Raw genomic sequence first — 19,023 nt, 5'->3', positions numbered from 1 at the left:
CCATTACATTCTTCTCTCAACCCTTTTAATATGTTACCTTTACACTACTATACAATTTTGGTTCAATACAGCTTTGGAAGTGATTAGAAATTTGGGCACTATAGCACTAATAATTTGGCTTGAAAGAAGCAAAATTACTTTGACAAACAACAATGTAAAATATGTTTTAACTGCAGCTTATAAAGTATGACTCTGTGTGTATGAGACAACTGCGCAGAAGCAGCAGAAAACACAGAAATTCAGTTGCTGTTTGGTCCTAGTCAATAAAATCTTAATGTCTTTATTAATAACAAAAAATAATTTTACACTGTTATTGTTGCTGACTCATGTTGTAGTTGCTCATATCAATCCTGCTGTTATCGCCTGTTTATTCAATTCTAGATGATGATGAAACCTGTAAACAGATGTAAGCAACAAAATCTTCAGATCACATTGAAAGAAGTTGGAAATGAAGCTTGTTTGTTGCCGTCAGCGGTTTTAGGAACCTTCCTATAGAACAGCTAATGTTAGCATACTAGCATGTTGGTAATTAATTTCATTTATAATCTTTAGTAAGTTTGTACAAAAAAAGAGAACTGTTCTGAAAATATGGCTGTTTGGAGTGCGTAAGCTTTGCTGCAATTTCTTAATAAACTTTGTACAAATTAAAGTTCTACTAGAAGAATCGATACTTTGCTGAAGTTATTTGATCATGCTGCAGGTTATGCTCCTAAAAATGGTTCTATGTGAATTGTTGGGTTTCATATTTTCACCAGACTGTGTAGAATCCTCTATGTCTCTAATGAATGGGGCGTTCTAACCTATTCAAACATGACAGTGTGCAGTAGTGTTCACAGTTTTAACACACAAAAAGATGTATCTAAAGAAAATTTTACTTTTCTGATGAAACAATTTGACATTGATTAAAGCAGCACCAAATGAACTTCGATTGAGGATTTTTAATTCAAATTATCATGCAAAATATATAAAAAGTGATGATTAATGCAAGACACAAACAAAAAGTGAACAGAGGTGTTAAAATCCAACAAAGAGTGAGAACAACAAGTAAAACTTAAACTTTAATATGTAAATGACCATTATTGTCGTAATCCTAATAGCAATGAAAATGTACAAGTGTACAAGATAAATCCAGTACATCATTTTCAGCTAATAGGAGTTCCCTAATTGAAAAATGAATGCACACACCAAGAAAAAAGCTTTATAGTTTCGTTTAGATGAACTATTCTGGCTGAAGAGTTCATCGTTCTGTTGTTAGAATATGTGCAGGTTCTTTTTTCTCTGTCTAATATCCTTGATTATATGTCACAGAAAGAAAGAAATGAGCTCCAGTATCTATTGTTTTTTTGTTGCCATTAGTCTTCCTATGCAGATTTTTTTGGACCTTATCACAGAGATATTAAGAAACAGTTTCTGCCTTTCCAGTTTATTAGGTTTTTTTTTGTCTTTGCTTGCTGCCAAGGCAACCAATATGGGATCTTTACATTTTGAAGCTGGTCATTAAAATTGATTTTTGAATGATAGGAAGCATGTTTGTTCATGCAGAACTCTTTAACATTGGCTTTAACATCCTACTTGTTGGTTGAAACCTGTGATTTACAGTAGCAACAGAGATGTTTCTGTGCTCCCATTACTCAACATGTGTGCTGACTGATGGACAAACATCAGAGTGCTTTGTTTTGTCAGTCGCTGTCAAGTCCAAGATCAAGACCAAGCATGCTCGTATTTATGGCAACAACAACAAAGATGGCTACATACCAAATGCATATAGAAATGCAGACGTTGCAAGATGCCCCAGTGTTCATGGTTAAAAACAGGATCAGGCTTGTGACTCATTATTAGCAGTCCACATTTCATGAGGTGATAATGATATTCATTGGGATAATGTATGTGTGTGTCAGGGAATGAGAAACAGAGAAGTGTTATCAGCGGATCTGTCACTGGACATCCTCTGATTGTTTTCTTGTGCTGACGCCTTCTTCCTGAGAACCAATAGGAAGCCCCCCCTTCACCTAGACCTTGAGGAACAACAACCCAAAAATAACACAGGCTCTGCATCATAATTGTGTATTTGTGTTTGTATATGAAAAAATCTGTTTTGTGTGCTCCCTGTATCTGAGATTGACAGAGATCAAAGAGAGATAGGAAGCTGTCTTAAGAGAGTGTTTGATAAACTTCTGCATGTTTTCACATGTGATATAAAACCTTTTATTAATGGAAACAAATTCTTACATATCATATGTTTTTCATCAAAGACGTGCAGGTATATTAAAATTGGTTTGTTGCATATTCACTGTTTGGCAAACATTTTAAATTGGAAACCAATATAAAGTCTGTAATGAGCAGATCTTCACAAATTAATGCGGTTACAGCATGAACTTAAAGAAGCAGGGGCAGCCCACTACTTCCACTTAAAAACGGTAGCTGCGAGTATAATGTGGGTCTACTCCAAACACACTGAACTCATTCATGAGACCGCTGTTATCCTGCTTCATGCTGTTAATAGAGACTCTAGTCTATGTAACATTCCGAGTTCACATCACTGCTAAGAATTACACAATTTAACATCATGCAATTACCAGATAAAATCCAGGTTTCATCTTCACCTCTCTGTCTTTCCATTCTCTCGATCACCATGTGCGCATCATTTTTCTCCGCTTGTCCCTGCACAGATACTTTTTTTTTGTCATTTTGCCTAGAAAACATTTAAACATCGCATCAGTAAATGAAAATTAAAGTCCTGGGGCACATAATAACAGTACAGTAAATATTCTGCTTGGCTGAAAGGAAATGTTTCACTTTGCTTATGTTTATTCTGATATATTCATTGTTGCAAAGCAAGTTTTTATGCAATCTCTTCCCCTTTTTGAGCAAATTAACTGAACTTTAATCATATACTATATATAAAAGATGACTATAACAATTCAGTCACTGATAGGTTTGTGGAGTGTCAATTTTTCAACTTTGATACTTTCATGTGTACAGTATATATTTAAATGCGTGCAACATAAGGGATTGAAATATTGTGATCTTTGGGGACTGACTCACATTTGGAATAAACTCCAAGTGCCCATTTCCCATTTCTCCAAGTTGCAGTGTTTGGCACTTCATTACTTACAGTGTTGGGAAGGTTACTTTTAAAATGTAATCCACTACAGATTACAGAATACATGCCCCAAAATGTATTTTGTAACGTATTCTGTTACGTTACTTGATGAGAGTAACATATTCTGAATACTTTGGATTACTTAATATTCTATCCTGCTTTTTACAACTACATGAATGTACTATTGCTGTGTTATTATTATTCAGTAATAATTATTATTATTACTGAAGGTTACTTGCCATACCAATACCAACTAGATTTTTAATTCTTAATATAAAATGAATAACAGTAGGGTGGACATTAGGTAAGGCTGCACTTTTTGCAGCGATCTTGTATAGGAAACTAAATAAACAGGTCCGCACCTCCGAACCGTAGTAAAGGGACCTCTGGCTAATACGTCGACGTTCATGTCGGGCTTGTAGCCGAAAAATAGCTTTACTTTGTTGTCTGGGTCGACTATGCCAGCGAGAGACAGAGAGAGGCGTTGAAAGGCTGCTCCAACGGGACTTATTGTTTCGGAGGTAAAGACAAACACAGTGTACAGTCGACTCTTAATAGTTTACTTACAACTGGGCTCGTCAGGCACTCTTTTTGGCTGCAGTGGTTATATTATATTGACCATCTTCCATCTCCCGTTTCTTCTCGGTGACATTTCGTACTTTTCGACTCTTTTTCTCCCTCCTTCGCTCACAGACACATAACGGGTATGGCAGTCCATTCTCCCTGCCCATGAGGCTACATTCTCTAGGGCTATGCCTGTAACAACCTGCCTATTGCCTTCATATTAAATCATTTTGTGAATATTTTTTTTAAAATGTTTCTTCACGTCATTATGCGGGCCGCAAGTAGAGGTGACATGGGCCGCGAGATTGAGACACAGGCATTAGACCCTCTTAATGCGTGTCTTGTTTAGGTTTCCACCGGTGGGGAAACCAAAAATAGAGAGGGCATAGCCTAACATATGAAACAGGAAAATACGGCCATGTAATCCATTCATTTCAACAAAGTAACTGTATTCTGAATACCACCCTTTTAAATGGTAACTGTAACGCAACACAGTTACTCACATTTTGTATTTTAAATACGTAACGGTGGTACATGTATTCCGTTACTCCCCAACACTGATTACTTATTTCCTTTCTAACCTGCTTCATTTGAACACTTTCCTTTTTTCCCCTTCTTTTTTTTTCAGAATCAACATAAAGCCGAGGCTAGCATGTATCACAATCTGAATGAATCTGAATCTGACTGTGCTGCTTTTTCACTTCCTTGCTCAGACTTCTTGTTTTTGAGAACCTTTGTACAATGTGGAAGAATCATGAACGCACACACACAAATGACATGCCTGGGAATGCAGTAATGTTTATCCACTTGTAGGAAGTAGGTCACAAAATACATGTAACAACTGAACAGGCATTGTGCTGAAAACAATGTGTACAAGTTCACATGTGCACTTGTTTATGTGTGCACGTGCAGTTTTTATGTTCCTGCTGTATGTGGATGTCAGTATGTCACTTCCGTGTTTTCTCTTTGTGTCTGCCGCATCGATCTCTGTGTACATGCATGTATCGATCCGTCCATTGTCTTCTACTTCATCTGCTTATCCAGTGCATTGTTTCAGGATTGATACCAAGATTGAGATTACTTCATTACAGATTGTTAAGTTAAAATGCACATTAGAATAAACTAAAACACATCATCTCGTCCACATCTGCCCCTGATCACCAAACCTGCAGTCTTTCATCAAGTGTCCTCTCTGCTCCACCTCAGTCCACATTCCTTCGCCTCACATTTACAGAGAATAGTTCTCCACACTCTGGACTCTCTAGTAAGTTCCCCACTGCTTAGAACAGCCAGCAACCCTCGAGGTTCTCCACACGTTTGGGCAGACACTCCCAGCTCTGCCCCGCTGTGCTCCAGCTCAAAATCACAACCTCATTCCATCAGTAGTTATTCATTTTTCATCTAATACAGTCCCATAAGTGTTTATTTAACAAACAAATCTAGTTAGCTCTGGCTTGTGTAATAGCAGTATTTCATTCGTTTTCATAAATTGAATTAAAAATGTAGCTCTCAAAATGGATTATAGAAACATCAAAAAAAATTTCAGCCATATGTTTAGAAGTTTGATTGTAACAGCTACCAACTCAACACAAGTAAAAGTTATTGCTTTACTCGTGTAAAACTATATCTAGAGTTTAACAGTGAACACTACAGTTAATTGAACACCTAATTTCTCTCTGAATAGATATGGCAAACCAGACATTCATGTTTCTAGGAAGGCAACAAAAACAACTGTCCGAAATGCTGAGTGTATAAATACAACCAATACTGCGCTGAAAGATCAGGGTCAAAAAAATCTTTTTAGTGTCAGATTACTCTTGAGTGGAATCAAGCAAAAGAGGTATTTCAGTAATAATGTCTACTTCCACATGTTGTCCACATTTGGCAGCCCAACATAACTCAGGACTCATAAAAGAGACACAGACATAACAGCACAAAGATTCTGTGGCAGGAACATGGAGCCTGCAAAAATGAAGCACACATGATCAGGGCAACATGCATACACACATTCTGTCTCTCTGACACACACACACACACACACACACACACACACACACACACACACACACACACACACACACACACACACACACACACACAGCTGCAGCTCCACTCTATATTTTCCTCTGTGTTCCTCCTTCTGTCTCTTTCTTCTGACGTACGCTCCCACCCCGTCCTCTCTCTGTGGCTTCTTATAGGCTGCTCACTGCTCATAGCTGAGCTGTTTTACTACAGCTGGAGCTGGAAAAACTGACCACAGGCAAACCTAACAACAGTAACACACAAACAGTTCCGGGACTGCTCCGGCTCTGTGTGTGAGTGCGTGTGACTGAAATGCAAGAAAAGAGAGAGAGACGGAGATTTGTTCGTCTGGATGTCTGGAACAGCCTGAGATGATGATGAGGAGGATAATGAAGAAGAAGCAGCTGCTGTTGACAGACCGGGGTTTTGTTACTGGATGTCTGACTGGGTTTGGATACTATGAGTTTATTGTCATTTGATGGGATTGCTGGTCTTTCTTGGAGGATTTACTTTTTCTCCTGCGTGTGTGCTCCTGCCAGGAAGGTCTTGAGATGAAAAGCATCAAAAACATAATAGGTAATTTTCACACACACTGGACGCCTTACAGGATTAGTATTTGTCTGCACTTTGCCACTTTACTCCTCTCAGAATCAGCCATTGGATTCTCTTCTTCAGTATTCAAAACTTTTGGTGATTTGTAGGTTTGTAGCTTGAACCTATTCGCTGGAACGCTCAAGACAATTTAATTACACAGCAAAAGCAAGACACAAGTAGGCAAAGTTCTTTGTGTTACTCATGCATGAGGGAGGCCTGCCTGGAGCCAAGTGTCGTTCCACCCACTTGACCTCCGTCAGACTCTCAGCCAGGTTCCCCACAGCACTCCTTTTATTGTGGTTACATGAATATGCATAGGTTCATTAACATATGACGTTTCATATAGGTATACATGTGGACAAAGAATACCTTGTCGGTGTGTGTCGTGTAAGTGTGTGTGTGTGCGTGGGGGGGGGGGGGGGGGGGGGGGGGGGGGGACCCTGTGAAGACTCCCCAATGCTGGTGCCAGGAGTCTAGCGGTACATCTGAACAATAGGCTCTTATACTTAACCAGATACAGAGTAGGTGTCCTCCTATACCATAAACCAGTAAGAGCAGATATAACCTCTCTCCTGACCTTAAGACGTGTGTGCATGCCAGAGTGCTCTGGGAGGCACACAGAGTCTCCACAGACTGCTAAGGAGCAAACCTCTACCAACATGACATTGATGATAAAACTCTAAGCATATATGAGTAAATATTTCTAAGCATAAATGACAATCAACAATATAAACCTAACATTTGGAGAATAGACCCTGTAGCTTTTCAGAAAAAACATTCTTTTCTGTAAATCATAGGTTCAGTGATGCCAAAAAAAGGTGCTAATGCTTAAGGCATTTTATTTTAAGATTAGAGGAGCTACAAAGTGGTTTTACCTGGAACACTGACAGCTGCAATTCCAGGGCTCCATGGTGCTGTAAGCTCACAGGAAAATCAAAGAGAGTGGAGGAACATAACAGAAAAAAAAATTCCTGGTGAGTTCTAAGAAATACCAAAAACAAGCTGCACACACACTAGATTATTTTATAAACTGACTGTGGCGAGGCTGGCACTACACACTGCAACTTAAGAAAGCACATGCAGGAAGGCTAAACACAAGCGAAACACAAGACTTAATCAATTTGAAAGAATAAAGAGAAATATACAACTAAATCCACATTAATGCCTTTAAAACACCACTTCTCCTTACTACTTTGGCATGCAGCTTATTCCAAGATAATTTTAATGCTTTTATGCATCTCCTCTCTCTTAATGTTGACTCTGGACAATCAATGATCTTGAGGACAGGACTCGATGGAGGTCGGAGCAGAACTGCTTTTTTTATTGAAGAAGATAGTTTTTGTGACTCTGACAGTTTGGTGTTACTTTTCAGACACCTTCCTGGTAAATGCACAATGGAAAAGAATCTAAAGTTCCTAAAACAACAGTATTCTACAGTAATGTAGACATTATTAAAAAACAAAGCCTGAAGAATTAGAATCTCCTCAGTCCGATTCTTTTGAACTAATAATTATTAAAAGGTGGTGTAGTTATTCTAAAGACATTTTGGAAAGTTAGTATATTCAGTTTGTCCATTACAACATACATTTATGAAACAGGTGCTAAAAGGTGGGTTTGATTCCCAAGTCTCAGGCCAGTATCAAAATATTAATGACTATATTTGGCTATCCATAGGTACTCTAGTCCTTTGTTTCTGAAAGATAGGAGCAGAGTCACTAAACAGCTGTGCTAAGCTGTACTGATCTTTAAGATCTGTAATGGATATATAAAGAAGAAATGTGAATATCCTCATAGATTCCTCCTGGGAATCTAGCAAAGAAGTGGTTCATTATTATTAGGCAGCCCAACGCATTAATCATAAAAAAAGGCGAACATAACAGCACACAACATGGAGTGTGCAAAACGAAACACACATGACTGTGGTGACAATGTGTGAGAGCATGCTGTTTAATCCCTTTCAGAGCAGATGGATTAGGGTCACAGCCTAGGTGTGTATATTCTAGCAGTGTGTGATAGTGTTGGCTCCATATTTTTGTGGCTGTGTGAGAAATTACTGGCCACCTTTTGGGTACACTGAAACTCCTTCACTCAGTGCTGTGATCACTTTCATGTCTTTTTGGTATTTTAACAAGAATTGTTAACATTTAACATAGTTTAGATATGTTAGTGGACAGAAGCCATTTTGTCTGTAATCAAGGCTTTAATGACATGAATTACACTGGACAAGTCCTTTCCAGACAAAGTCAAGCTTGTCTTTTCCTGCTTTGGTAAGACCTCTGGGTCTGTGTGACCATAGCTGACCAAACAAAAGTGCATAGTCAGGGGATCTTACAAAAAAATACTGCTTGGAATGGGGAAATATTTCTAAAACATTTTAGCTAGCAGTGGGATTTACTAGTGACATGTGCAGTGCTCATGATGACCTGGAACTGGATGAGGGGTTAGGAAAATAAATGGATGTTTTATCCATAGACTGTATATGAAAAGTGGAGATAGCTTAAAAAACAGTGAGTTCAGTACAGAAGTGCTTTGGAGCTGCGTTCTTCTACAGGCCAGCAGGGGGCGACTCAGTTTGTTTGCAAAAGAAAGTCTACGGAAAAAACAGGTCCTGTGATCTGTTATATCTTCACTCCGGGTTACTAGTATAACAATGATACTCGGACCACGACGTAACTTGAGGTATTTATTATAACGGCATAACTTAACATGGAGCTAGCCCGAGCGACAGCCTAAAGCTGGTTTCCCATAATGCCTCTGGGCATGACCGCTACGGGTCCTGTTATAACCCAAAATACACAACATCTCCTCCCCTCTTACAAAGGATGTACTACGAAATAAACAGGTGATCTACTCACAAACTTCAGTCTTCACTGGAACATGACAGTAATAGCCTCACAAACATTTCACCTCTTATTAACTGTAAGGTTACAATACCAACTCTTTTAATTGCTATCTTGGGGAGTGAGGGTGGACTACCTCAACCTCCCCCATGACCCATGGGGATTATTCTGCCCCGTTCATTTGGGTCAGGTGCCATCTAATAACTCAGACGAACAGGCGGCCGCCGCTCTCTGTTGGGGTATCGGCGGTGTGTGGTAACGTCAGTCTGTGTGCTCTCTTGTGGAGCCTTTGTTCCTGACACCAAAGATGTCTCAGTCTCTCTTACAGTCTCATTTACAGGTGGAACTACTGTTCCTGATGTGGTGGAGTTCTCTACTTGTGTGTGTGAAAGGGCTGACGAGTCGATGAATGCATTTCCAAGATCTCCGCAAGTCCCTGCTGCAGACACTGGTGCGGACCAGAGTAGCTGATCCACGTGTCTTCTCCACACTCCATCGGCCACCTGAACTGTATATGAAACTGGACCAGTTTGAGCAATGACAGTTGCAGGAACCTACTTGTCAAGTCAAACCGAGTAGGAGGTGGAGAGCCCTGAGGAAAAAAAGTAAACGGGACAGACTGGAGGGCGGAACTAATCTTGTGTCTGGGTTTCTGTCGGGAAGGAAAAAGAAGGCGAACTGGGGAGCAACAGGAAGTTGCCACTTTCGGGAAAAGCCCAGCATAATTCTTTCAATAAGTTGTTGCCAACATGAATATTGTGTGGAACTGAAGTATCTACAAAGCCAGGGAGGCAGCCGGTAAGGGAATGGTTGCTGACTATGGTAAAAGACTTTGAAGCGAGTTGCTAAAGAATCGCGGCTGCCGCTAGCTTACGTAGCATTAGCACTGTGCCGTGAGTTGGTCGCCTGTTTACGAGCGGCACCATTGTTTATTGTTGGTCTGCATATGGAAGACTGTTAATGCTTGCATATGGTTAAGAGAAGCTGGTTATAAATACTATTGTTATTGCTCAAGTTCTAATGCAGATTGATTATTTAATTTAGCACTTTAATAGAAAGCAGTATTTCTCAAGGTGTATGTACAATTGCTAGTGAATTACATAATTTGAGCATTTAAAAATACTCAAGTAAATATTGTACTACAAAGCTTGCGCACTGCATTGATGTGTTTAAAAAAGAAAATGTATTTGGGATTGTTTACAATATTTGCAGATGTGTGATAACAAACATAATTTGTATTTTGGTTTTTTGGTTTGTATTTAAAGGTTTTTCACCTATGGCTGACTGTGGCCGAAAAGAAGATTAAAGAAAAGGAAAACAAAAGATCTGCCTGGTCATTGAGTGAAACCCAGTTAAACACCTGTGGTAGATGCATCAATCCCTTTCAAGCGGGGAAGCTGCACAAACTTAGAGAGCTTGACAGTGAAAAACCGGGAAATCAAATCTGGGAAAAATGACCTGGAGTCCTGGGATAAGGGAATAATTAGTGCAAAGAGGAAATTTGGAGAATCCCTCAAGTTGCATGTGCCATTCCCATTAGTAAATAAACCCCAGTTCAAGCCTGAGCACACAAAAATGGCAGACCAAGCTGCTGGGAAGTCAGTTGAACAACTCAAAGGAGTGAGGGCAACAGCCAAGAGATCATTCTCTCGTCTGGTTAATAGCATTACGAGGACGCATGAGGATATGACTGAAGAAGAACTCAAAGACAGTTTCAATAGACTGACGATGGAAGCAGAGAAAGTCATGGAGGCCAATGATGATCTAGAGGCCGGTTTCATTACAGAGCTAGAGGCAAAGCCTGACACAAGTGAAGCAGCTGTGCTGACAGAACAGCAGAGAGCCGACTTAGCAAAGACTGCAAGTGAATGTGAGTTAAAACTGAAGGAAATAAAAACCCTAGTCAGAGAGGCTCTCTGGGCCAACTTTGGAAGTGCAGAATTGTCCACAGCACTACAGGCAGCAGAGGCTGAGTGTGAACATGTTGCTGCCATTACGCCTGACGGTAATTATGAAGTGTATGATTTCGTTCTTGGCCACCTGAAAGAACTGGTGGGAGTGGCAAAGGAGAGGTATAGCAAGTGGAAGCATTGGATCCCATCAGGTATTCGGAGAGATCTTCAAAGCAATATACAGAAGCTGGAACTCTGCGTCCCCAGGCTGGTTTCCAGAAAAGCTGACTTTCTGGAGATGAGAATAAAGGAGGATGCTGATCACCTGTCATCATTGCCAGTTACCTCCAGCTGCCCCATGCCAATCATCAAGCTGAAACCAACAGCACTTCCTAAGTTTCTTGGAAATAAACGAGACTTCCACAGATGGAAGAAGGAATGGGAGGTTCTTCAGGGGCAGGCGGAGCCATCTGGTTCGAAAGAGATCAAAAAGTTTCAGCTACTTGATAGTGTGGATGAGAAAATAACGAGAGAACTTCGACTCACCACTTACAACACTGCAGACGGCATCTTTCGTGTTTTGGAGAATCGGTTCGGCAATCAAACATCAATTGCTATTGAAATAGTGGAGGAGTTACAGAGAATGCCAGCTGTCAAGAGCCACCAGCCAAGAAAAATAGTGGAATTAATTCAAGCTGTGGAGAAGGCACTTCAAGACCTGGTTGACCTTGGTGACACGGGAGCCATAAAAAACCCACTAGTGACAAAGTCAATCGAAAGTAAACTTCCGGAAACACTCAAAAAGGAGTGGCTTATTTATGTTGCTGACAGTAGAAACACGGTCACCCCAGAAAAACGATTTGATAGTCTTCTGGAATTCCTCAAAGAGCAAGAAACCATATATGAACAGCTTGATCATCTGAGAGAGGAAGAGCCAAGTAAGCGAGAAAGAGTGGAGCTGAAACATTCCAGAACCAAATTCACCAAATCAGGTAGTGATGAAGGGTGTGTGGTCTGCGGTGATGGAAAGCATAAAAAGAAACTCTACTTCTGCAGGCAATTTAAGACATTAAAGCTTGCAGAAAAGAAGGCCGCAATTAAGAAACTAGGCGCATGCTGGAGTTGTCTCGACGTTCATGACAAAGGGTCATACTGCAAACCCACTTATCTGTGCAAAAACCCAGGCTGCAAAGAAGCACACGCTGCGGAGCACCATTACTACCTATGCCCTAATGCTGAGGTGAGGAAGGGAAGTGCAGCAGGGAAGCAAAATAGATCTGATCCAGAGGGAGGAAAGGTCAGCAGGAAATGTACAGAGGATCAGGAGGAGTTCCTCAGAAAACTGTCACCTGAACTGGCAAGAGAATGCAGGGATGCGTTTTCAAACACTGCATCTAGGACATGCAGCACCACCAAGGAGCAGCCAGGCCTCCTATTTGAAGGTGGGCTTCGAGAGCTGCCAGTAATCATGATGCTCCTTGAGGTCACAGCTAATGCTGGGCAAAAGATTGGGACATTAATTGACCTGGCTTCTGACACCAACTATATAACCCACAGGGCTGCAAGCAGTCTTAACCTAAGAAGTGAAGAAATCACTCTGGTTGTTCATGGAGTAGGGGCAATGAAAACGCACGTGAGAACAAGGCGGTATCTTTTAAAGATCCGAGTCAGAACGCCTAGAGGCACCCTTAGGTCACACCAACTGGTCTGCTATGGACTCGACAGCATAGCAGAAGTCCACAAACATGTCACACCGAGTCAGCTACAAAGGTTCTTTCCGGATATACCACTCAACGATCTTGTAAGACCGAAAGACATTCATCTGCTTATAAGTCATAAAGAAGGTCGGCTAGCGCCTCAGAGGAGCAGAGTCATCGGTGACCTTGTGTTATGGGATGGGCCACTTGGAAAGACAGTTGGGGGAACTCACCCTGAGCTCTTCGAGGAGCTTACTGTCTCTGCCCACATGTCCAAGACACACTTTGCCAGGTCAATGAGAGCAGCAGCTGTCAAGTATGAGGAGCTCATTGGCGAGGCCTCGGACCAGTCTTCAACAAGGAAGCATGTTCCTGCTAAGCTTCAGAGGTCAAGTACCTCAACCACCAGTCGAAGATTCTTAGAGTGGTGGAAGTGGGATAGTATTGGTGCTGCATGTGAGCCAAAGTGTGGGGGTTGTCGTTGCGGAAATTGCCAGCCAGGTGGGAAAGAAATGACACTGGCCGAGGAGAGAGAGCTTGAAATAATAAGAGAAGGACTCACCTATGTCACGGGTGATGGCCACAGCGACGAGCCACACTGGCATACCAGATACCCTTGGGCTGAAGATCCAGTATCCTTACCAGATAACAAAAAAGGAGTTGAGAGCACATTCCTCCGGACAGAGAAACAATTGGCCAAGGAGCCTGAATGGAAAGCTGCTTATGCCGCTCAGGTGCATGACATGGTGGAGCGTGGAGCCGCAGTCAAGTTGTCCAAGGACATGATCAGTAACTGGGATGGGCCAGTGTGGTACGTGAGCCACCTCATTGCTCCGAATCCCCACTCTGTTACAACTCCAGTGAGGCTTGTGTGGAATAGCAGCCAGAGGTTTAGAGGTGTGAGCTTGAACGACCTGCTAATAAAGGGTCCAGATGTCCTCAACCAGATTCGAGCAGTTCTCCTCAGATTCAGGGGCGGAGTGTACGGAGCCCTTGGTGACATAAAAAAGATGTACAATTCAGTTTGGTTAGAAGACAAAGAGATGCATCTGCATAGGTTCCTCTGGCGGGACTCTGAGGATGACGAGCTAGAGGAATATGCCATCACAAGGGTGAACATTGGAGATAAACCGGCAGGATGCATTGCACAGCTGGCAATGCGTGAAACTGCCAGCCTTTCTACCTTTTCCCACCTCAAGGAGGAACGTCGTGTACTCCAGCAAGACAGCTATGTCGACGACATCCTTACCTCTCACAATGACATGAACCAACTAGAAGCCATTACGGAGAACATTGGGCGGATCCTAAAGGCTGGAGGATTTGAGCTGAAACCTTGGGTCTTGTCTGGTCAAAGTGGGAGGAGGAAGCGCAATGACGAGGGTGAGAAAACAAGAATGAAAACCATTGTCCTACCAAACCAAATGCGTGACGAAGAAAACAAAGCTCTTGGTCTGGGTTACGTAGTGGAAGAAGACAAGCTTCATGTCATGGTAGCAATCAACTTCTCCAAGAGGAAGAAAAAGATGCGAGTTGGCCAAGACCTTGCCCAGGAGCAGATTAAGACCCACACGCCAAACCCACTGACACGAAGAGAGCTTCTCAGTCAAGTGTCAGGGTTGTATGATCCAGTCGGTTTGGTCACTCCTGCAAAGCAAAAAGGAGCAATCTTAGTTCGCAGGGCATTCCAAGAGACAAAAGTAGAAAGCTGCTTGGTCAAGGACACTTGGGATATGGCGCTCTCAGATGCCCTGAGGGAGGACGCCATTAGGCTTTTTGAGGAGTATGCCCAGCTCAGCAAAGTCACATTTGCAAGGGCGCTAACTCCCCCGTGCTTCACCGAAGAACCCTGGGCAATTACTTTCTCCGATGGAAGTGAGCAAGCCTATGGGGCAGTGTTGTACTTAAGGTGGAATTCAGATCAGGGCCCAATCATCAGGTTGGTGGAGTCCAAAGCTAAGTTAACACCATTGGACCACAAAGGGGATGTTGTCAAAGCAGAGCTGTGTGGGGCAGTGTTTGGCTCACGCCTAAAGAAATACTTTGAGGCGCAAAGCCGGATTCAGGTTGAGAGGTGGTATCACTTTGTCGATAGCCAAACCGTCATTGGGGCAATACAGCGGGAGAGCTATGGGTACCAGACCTTTTTTGCAAATAGGATTGGAGAAATACAGAGCAGCACAAGGATTCAAGATTGGTGGTGGGTTCCTGGCCCTCAGAACATTGCGGATGTAGTCACAAGAGGAGCTAGTCCCAGGGATCTAGATGAAGACTCAGAATGGCAAAATGGTCCAAAGTTCTTGAGTTTGCCGGTGTGCGAGTGGCCAGTCAGGTCAGCTAAAGAGTTAGCCGCCACTGCCAAAGAAAACGTCAATAAGCTGCAAAGAAAGGCGTTTGTCGCTGCCTTGACAAGGGCCGAGATAAAAGGGCAAGAAGAAAAGCGAAGTCGGGCTGAGGCCCAGGGAGAGTGGCGAAGGCCACCTGCGGGGTCAGTCATCAAGAACCTTGTAGATGTCAAGCGGTTCAGTGACCTAACTCGATTAGTTAGATCAGTTGCTTGGACTTGGAGAGCAGCTAGAAAGTTTCTTGGGGGACTTCCATCTGCAAATGACCCAAAGTGGGAGGCAGTCCCGTTGGCAGGAGTAATTTCAGTGAAGGAACGTGAAGATGCCCTAAGAGACATCTTCCTTGCAGCATAAGACAGCGCTGTCTTCCCAAGCACTACTACAGATAGACTGGTTGTATACAAAGACCCAAGCTCTGGGCTCTTTGTTTGTGGCGGCCGAGTGCAAGCTTTTAAGAAAGACCAGGTTAGTGTTCCCATCTTGGCTTATGATGCTTGGATCTCTACACTGTTGGCTCGGGAGGCCCACAATGAGAGTCATGAGGGAGTTGCTGGGACCCTGCTCAGAATGAGGAAGAAAGCGTGGGTCATAAGAGGGAGAAGGATTGCTCAAAAAGTTGTGGATGGTTGTGTGGTTTGCCGGAAAGCAAAAGCACAGAGTTGCCGGCAAATAATGGGCGACTTACCTCCGGAAAGAACTCAACCTGCTTTACCTTTTGAGTTCACAACAGTGGATCTCTTTGGACCCTACCAAGTGAAGGATGACATCAAGAAAAGAGTCATGATAAAGGTTTGGGGGGTTGTATTCTGTTGTATGGCCAGCAGAGCGATTCACACGGAGTTAGTAAATTCCTTGTCGACTGAAGGCTTCTTAATGGCTTACCAGAGATTTACAGCAATTAGAGGACATCCAAGAAAGATCTGGTCAGACCCAGGTACTAATTTCGTAGGAGCAAAGTCTGTCTTGAAGGAACTTTACGGATTCTTGGAAAGTCAGAATAAGTTTGTCTTGGAGGAGACTGCAGCAAAGAATGGAACAGAGTGGATGTGGAAAGTAAATCCGGCTGATTCCCCACATAGAAATGGAGCTGCTGAGGCTGCTGTGCGCATTGTGAAGAGAGCACTCCAGAGTCTTGGAAGGGAGTCTGGGCTAAGTTACAGTGAGTTCCAGACAGCTCTTCATGTGGCAGCTAACCTTGCAAATGAGCGCCCGATTGATGCCAGAGTACAGAGTCGGGAAGGTTGCATTCATTACGTCACACCCAACAGTCTTTTGCTTGGTCGAGCATCTCAAAGTGGGGACTTCAAGATGTTTGACTTTTCCGTTTACCCCTATAAGAGACTTCAAGCAATCCAGGCAGAAGTGAGCAAGTTTTGGAGGTCCTGGAGCCAACTTGCTGGCCCTAATTTGTTTGTAAGGAGCAAGTGGCACACTGCACACAGAAATGTCACTGTTGGAGATGTCGTCTGGTTAAGTGATCAGAATGCGCTGAGAGGGCACTTCAAAATGGGCATAGTTGTCAGCACTAATCCAGACAAAAAGGGTATTGTGAGGGACGTCAATGTCCGGGTATGCCCAAGTTACAGTGGTTCTGTGGCTAAGTCCTTGAGGGCGGAGGACTTAAGCTCTAGTTCAAGAGGAGCGACTCCAGTGGCTCAAGCTACCATCCTTCATAGAGACGTCAGACGTCTAGTTGTTCTGTTACCTGTGGAGGAGCAAAATGGGACCAAGTCGTCAGTGTCATGCTTAAATGGGATGAGTTAAACTGCGGTTTGCTTGTGAACTTGGCGATCTCCTGTGTTCCAAGGGAAGATCGAGTGGGAGGTGTCAAGTCAAACCGAGTAGGAGGTGGAGAGCCCTGAGGAAAAAAAGTAAACGGGACAGACTGGAGGGCGGAACTAATCTTGTGTCTGGGTTTCTGTCGGAAAGGAAAAAGAAGGCGAACTGGGGAGCAACAGGAAGTTGCCACTTTCGGGAAAAGCCCAGCATAATTCTTTCAATAAGTTGTTGCCAACATGAATATTGTGTGGAACTGAAGTATCTACAAAGCCAGGGAGGCAGCCGGTAAGGGAATGGTTGCTGACTATGGTAAAAGACTTTGAAGCGAGTTGCTAAAGAATCGCGGCTGCCGCTAGCTTACGTAGCATTAGCACTGTGCCGTGAGTTGGTCGCCTGTTTACGAGCGGCACCATTGTTTATTGTTGGTCTGCATATGGAAGACTGTTAATGCTTGCATATGGTTAAGAGAAGCTGGTTATAAATACTATTGTTATTGCTCAAGTTCTAATGCAGATTGATTATTTAATTTAGCACTTTAATAGAAAGCAGTATTTCTCAAGGTGTATGTACAATTGCTAGTGAATTACATAATTTGAGCATTTAAAAATACTCAAGTAAATATTGTACTACAAAGCTTGCGCACTGCATTGATGTGTTTAAAAAAGAAAATGTGTTTGGGATTGTTTACAATATTTGCAGATGTGTGATAACAAACATAATTTGTATTTTGGTTTTTTGGTTTGTATTTAAAGGTTTTTCACCTATGGCTGACTGTGGCCGAAAAGAAGATTAAAGAAAAGGAAAACAAAAGATCTGCCTGGTCATTGAGTGAAACCCAGTTAAACACCTGTGGTAGATGCATCAATCCCTTTCAAGCGGGGAAGCTGCACAAACTTAGAGAGCTTGACACTACTTGTGTACTCCTCGGTACTTCCTGGCCTGCACTGACTCGCCGGTGCTGAAGACTCTGTCCTTGACCTTTTGACCCCTGTACCTGATTTGTTTCTCTTGTTGTTTTTGTACAGTGTCCTTCACAGTTGAGGGTTTCAAAAGATCAAAGGTAGTGCGCAGATCTCTTTTGAACATTGCGTTGGCAGGAGATGTCCTTGTGGTAGCATGTGGACTATTCCGGTAGTTAAGCAGAAACTTGTGCAGTATCTGATGCAGTGCTCCTTGGCCTTGTGATGTTTTCAGTGCATGTTTCATTGTCTGAACAAACCTTTCTGCAAGACCATTCGTTGCAGGATGGTATGGAGCTGACATAATGTGCTGCACTCCATTAGCCTGTAGGAAAGCCTCCATTTCCTGTGAAACCAGTTGAGGTCCATTGTCAGAGACTATCTGAGTAGGAGATCCAAACCTACTAAACATTTCTCCTAGAGCTTCTATGGTCTTTTCAGTGGTGGCTGATTTCATTATGGTCACTTCAGGCCATTTACTGTGTGCATCAACAGCTACAAGAAACATTTTGTCCTCGTATGGACCTGCAAAGTCAATGTGTACCCAATGCCATGGCTCCTGTGGGAACTCCCAGGGATGAAGAGGAGCAAGTGGTGGGTTGTTCCGGACCATCTGACACGAAGAGCAGTTCTTAGCAATCTCCTCAATCTGTTTGTCCATATTTGGCCACCAAAAATAGCTTCTCGCTATTTCCTTCATTCTCACTATTCCACTATGTCCTGCATGCAGTTGCTTCAACAGTTTTGGTCGCAGTGACATGGGAATGATGACTCTCCTCCCCCACAGCAAACATCCCGCCTGAACAGGAAGCTCCGCCCGCTTTCCCAGGAAAGCCTTCAGGTCTACACCCTTACTTGCAGGCAGACCCTTAATGATCCAGTCCAGCACTGCTGCCAACACAGGGTCATTTCTGGACGCCTTTTTCACCTGCACAGCCGAAACAGGTGCTGTCCCTACCTCCCTGAAGTAGAGGATCTCAACTGTGTCAGAGACGGGTTTTTTAACAGGAAGGGGTAACCTGGACAACCCGTCTGCATTGCAATGAGACTCCGATTTGCGATACTTGATGTCATAAGAATGTCCTGACAATATCAACGCCCACCTCTGGAGACGTGAAGCAGCAAGAGATGGAATCCCTGTATAGGGTCCCAGGATGGTTGTGAGAGGCCTATGGTCAGTAAACAGTGTAAACTTCCTACCGTACAGGTACTGGTGGAATTTCCGAACACC

General features: G+C 42.9%; 2 protein-coding genes across 8 annotated transcripts in view; both read left to right on the top strand.

The window, feature by feature from the left end:
• The window catches only part of mcf2l2 (MCF.2 cell line derived transforming sequence-like 2), a 116,495-nt gene that overhangs the window by 11,576 nt on the left and 85,896 nt on the right, over nucleotides 1–19,023 (top strand). Inside the window, exon 1 of one of the 7 annotated variants that reach the window (XM_026158156.1) lies at nucleotides 5,984–6,265. The exons of the other annotated variants lie outside the window; for them this stretch is intronic. Coding sequence (XP_026013941.1) covers nucleotides 6,241–6,265 — 25 coding nt within the window. The 5' untranslated portion in view covers nucleotides 5,984–6,240. Of the gene's footprint in view, nucleotides 1–5,983; nucleotides 6,266–19,023 lie in introns of those variants that run through there. 7 annotated transcript variants of the gene reach the window in all.
• On the top strand, nucleotides 9,495–17,638 carry LOC113015813 (uncharacterized). Its single transcript, XM_026158151.1, has 3 exons — nucleotides 9,495–9,921; nucleotides 10,389–17,118; nucleotides 17,586–17,638. Exon 2 carries the CDS (start codon nucleotides 10,699–10,701, stop codon nucleotides 15,406–15,408), a length of 4,710 nt encoding a protein of 1,569 aa, XP_026013936.1. The 5' UTR covers nucleotides 9,495–9,921; nucleotides 10,389–10,698; the 3' UTR covers nucleotides 15,409–17,118; nucleotides 17,586–17,638.

This window comes from Astatotilapia calliptera, chromosome 23 (genome assembly GCF_900246225.1).
Source record: "Astatotilapia calliptera chromosome 23, fAstCal1.2, whole genome shotgun sequence".
NCBI classification, from domain to species: Eukaryota; Metazoa; Chordata; class Actinopteri; order Cichliformes; family Cichlidae; genus Astatotilapia; species Astatotilapia calliptera.
The sequence above is the reverse complement of the archived record's forward strand: the minus strand, read 5'-3'. Positions and strand labels throughout refer to the sequence as shown.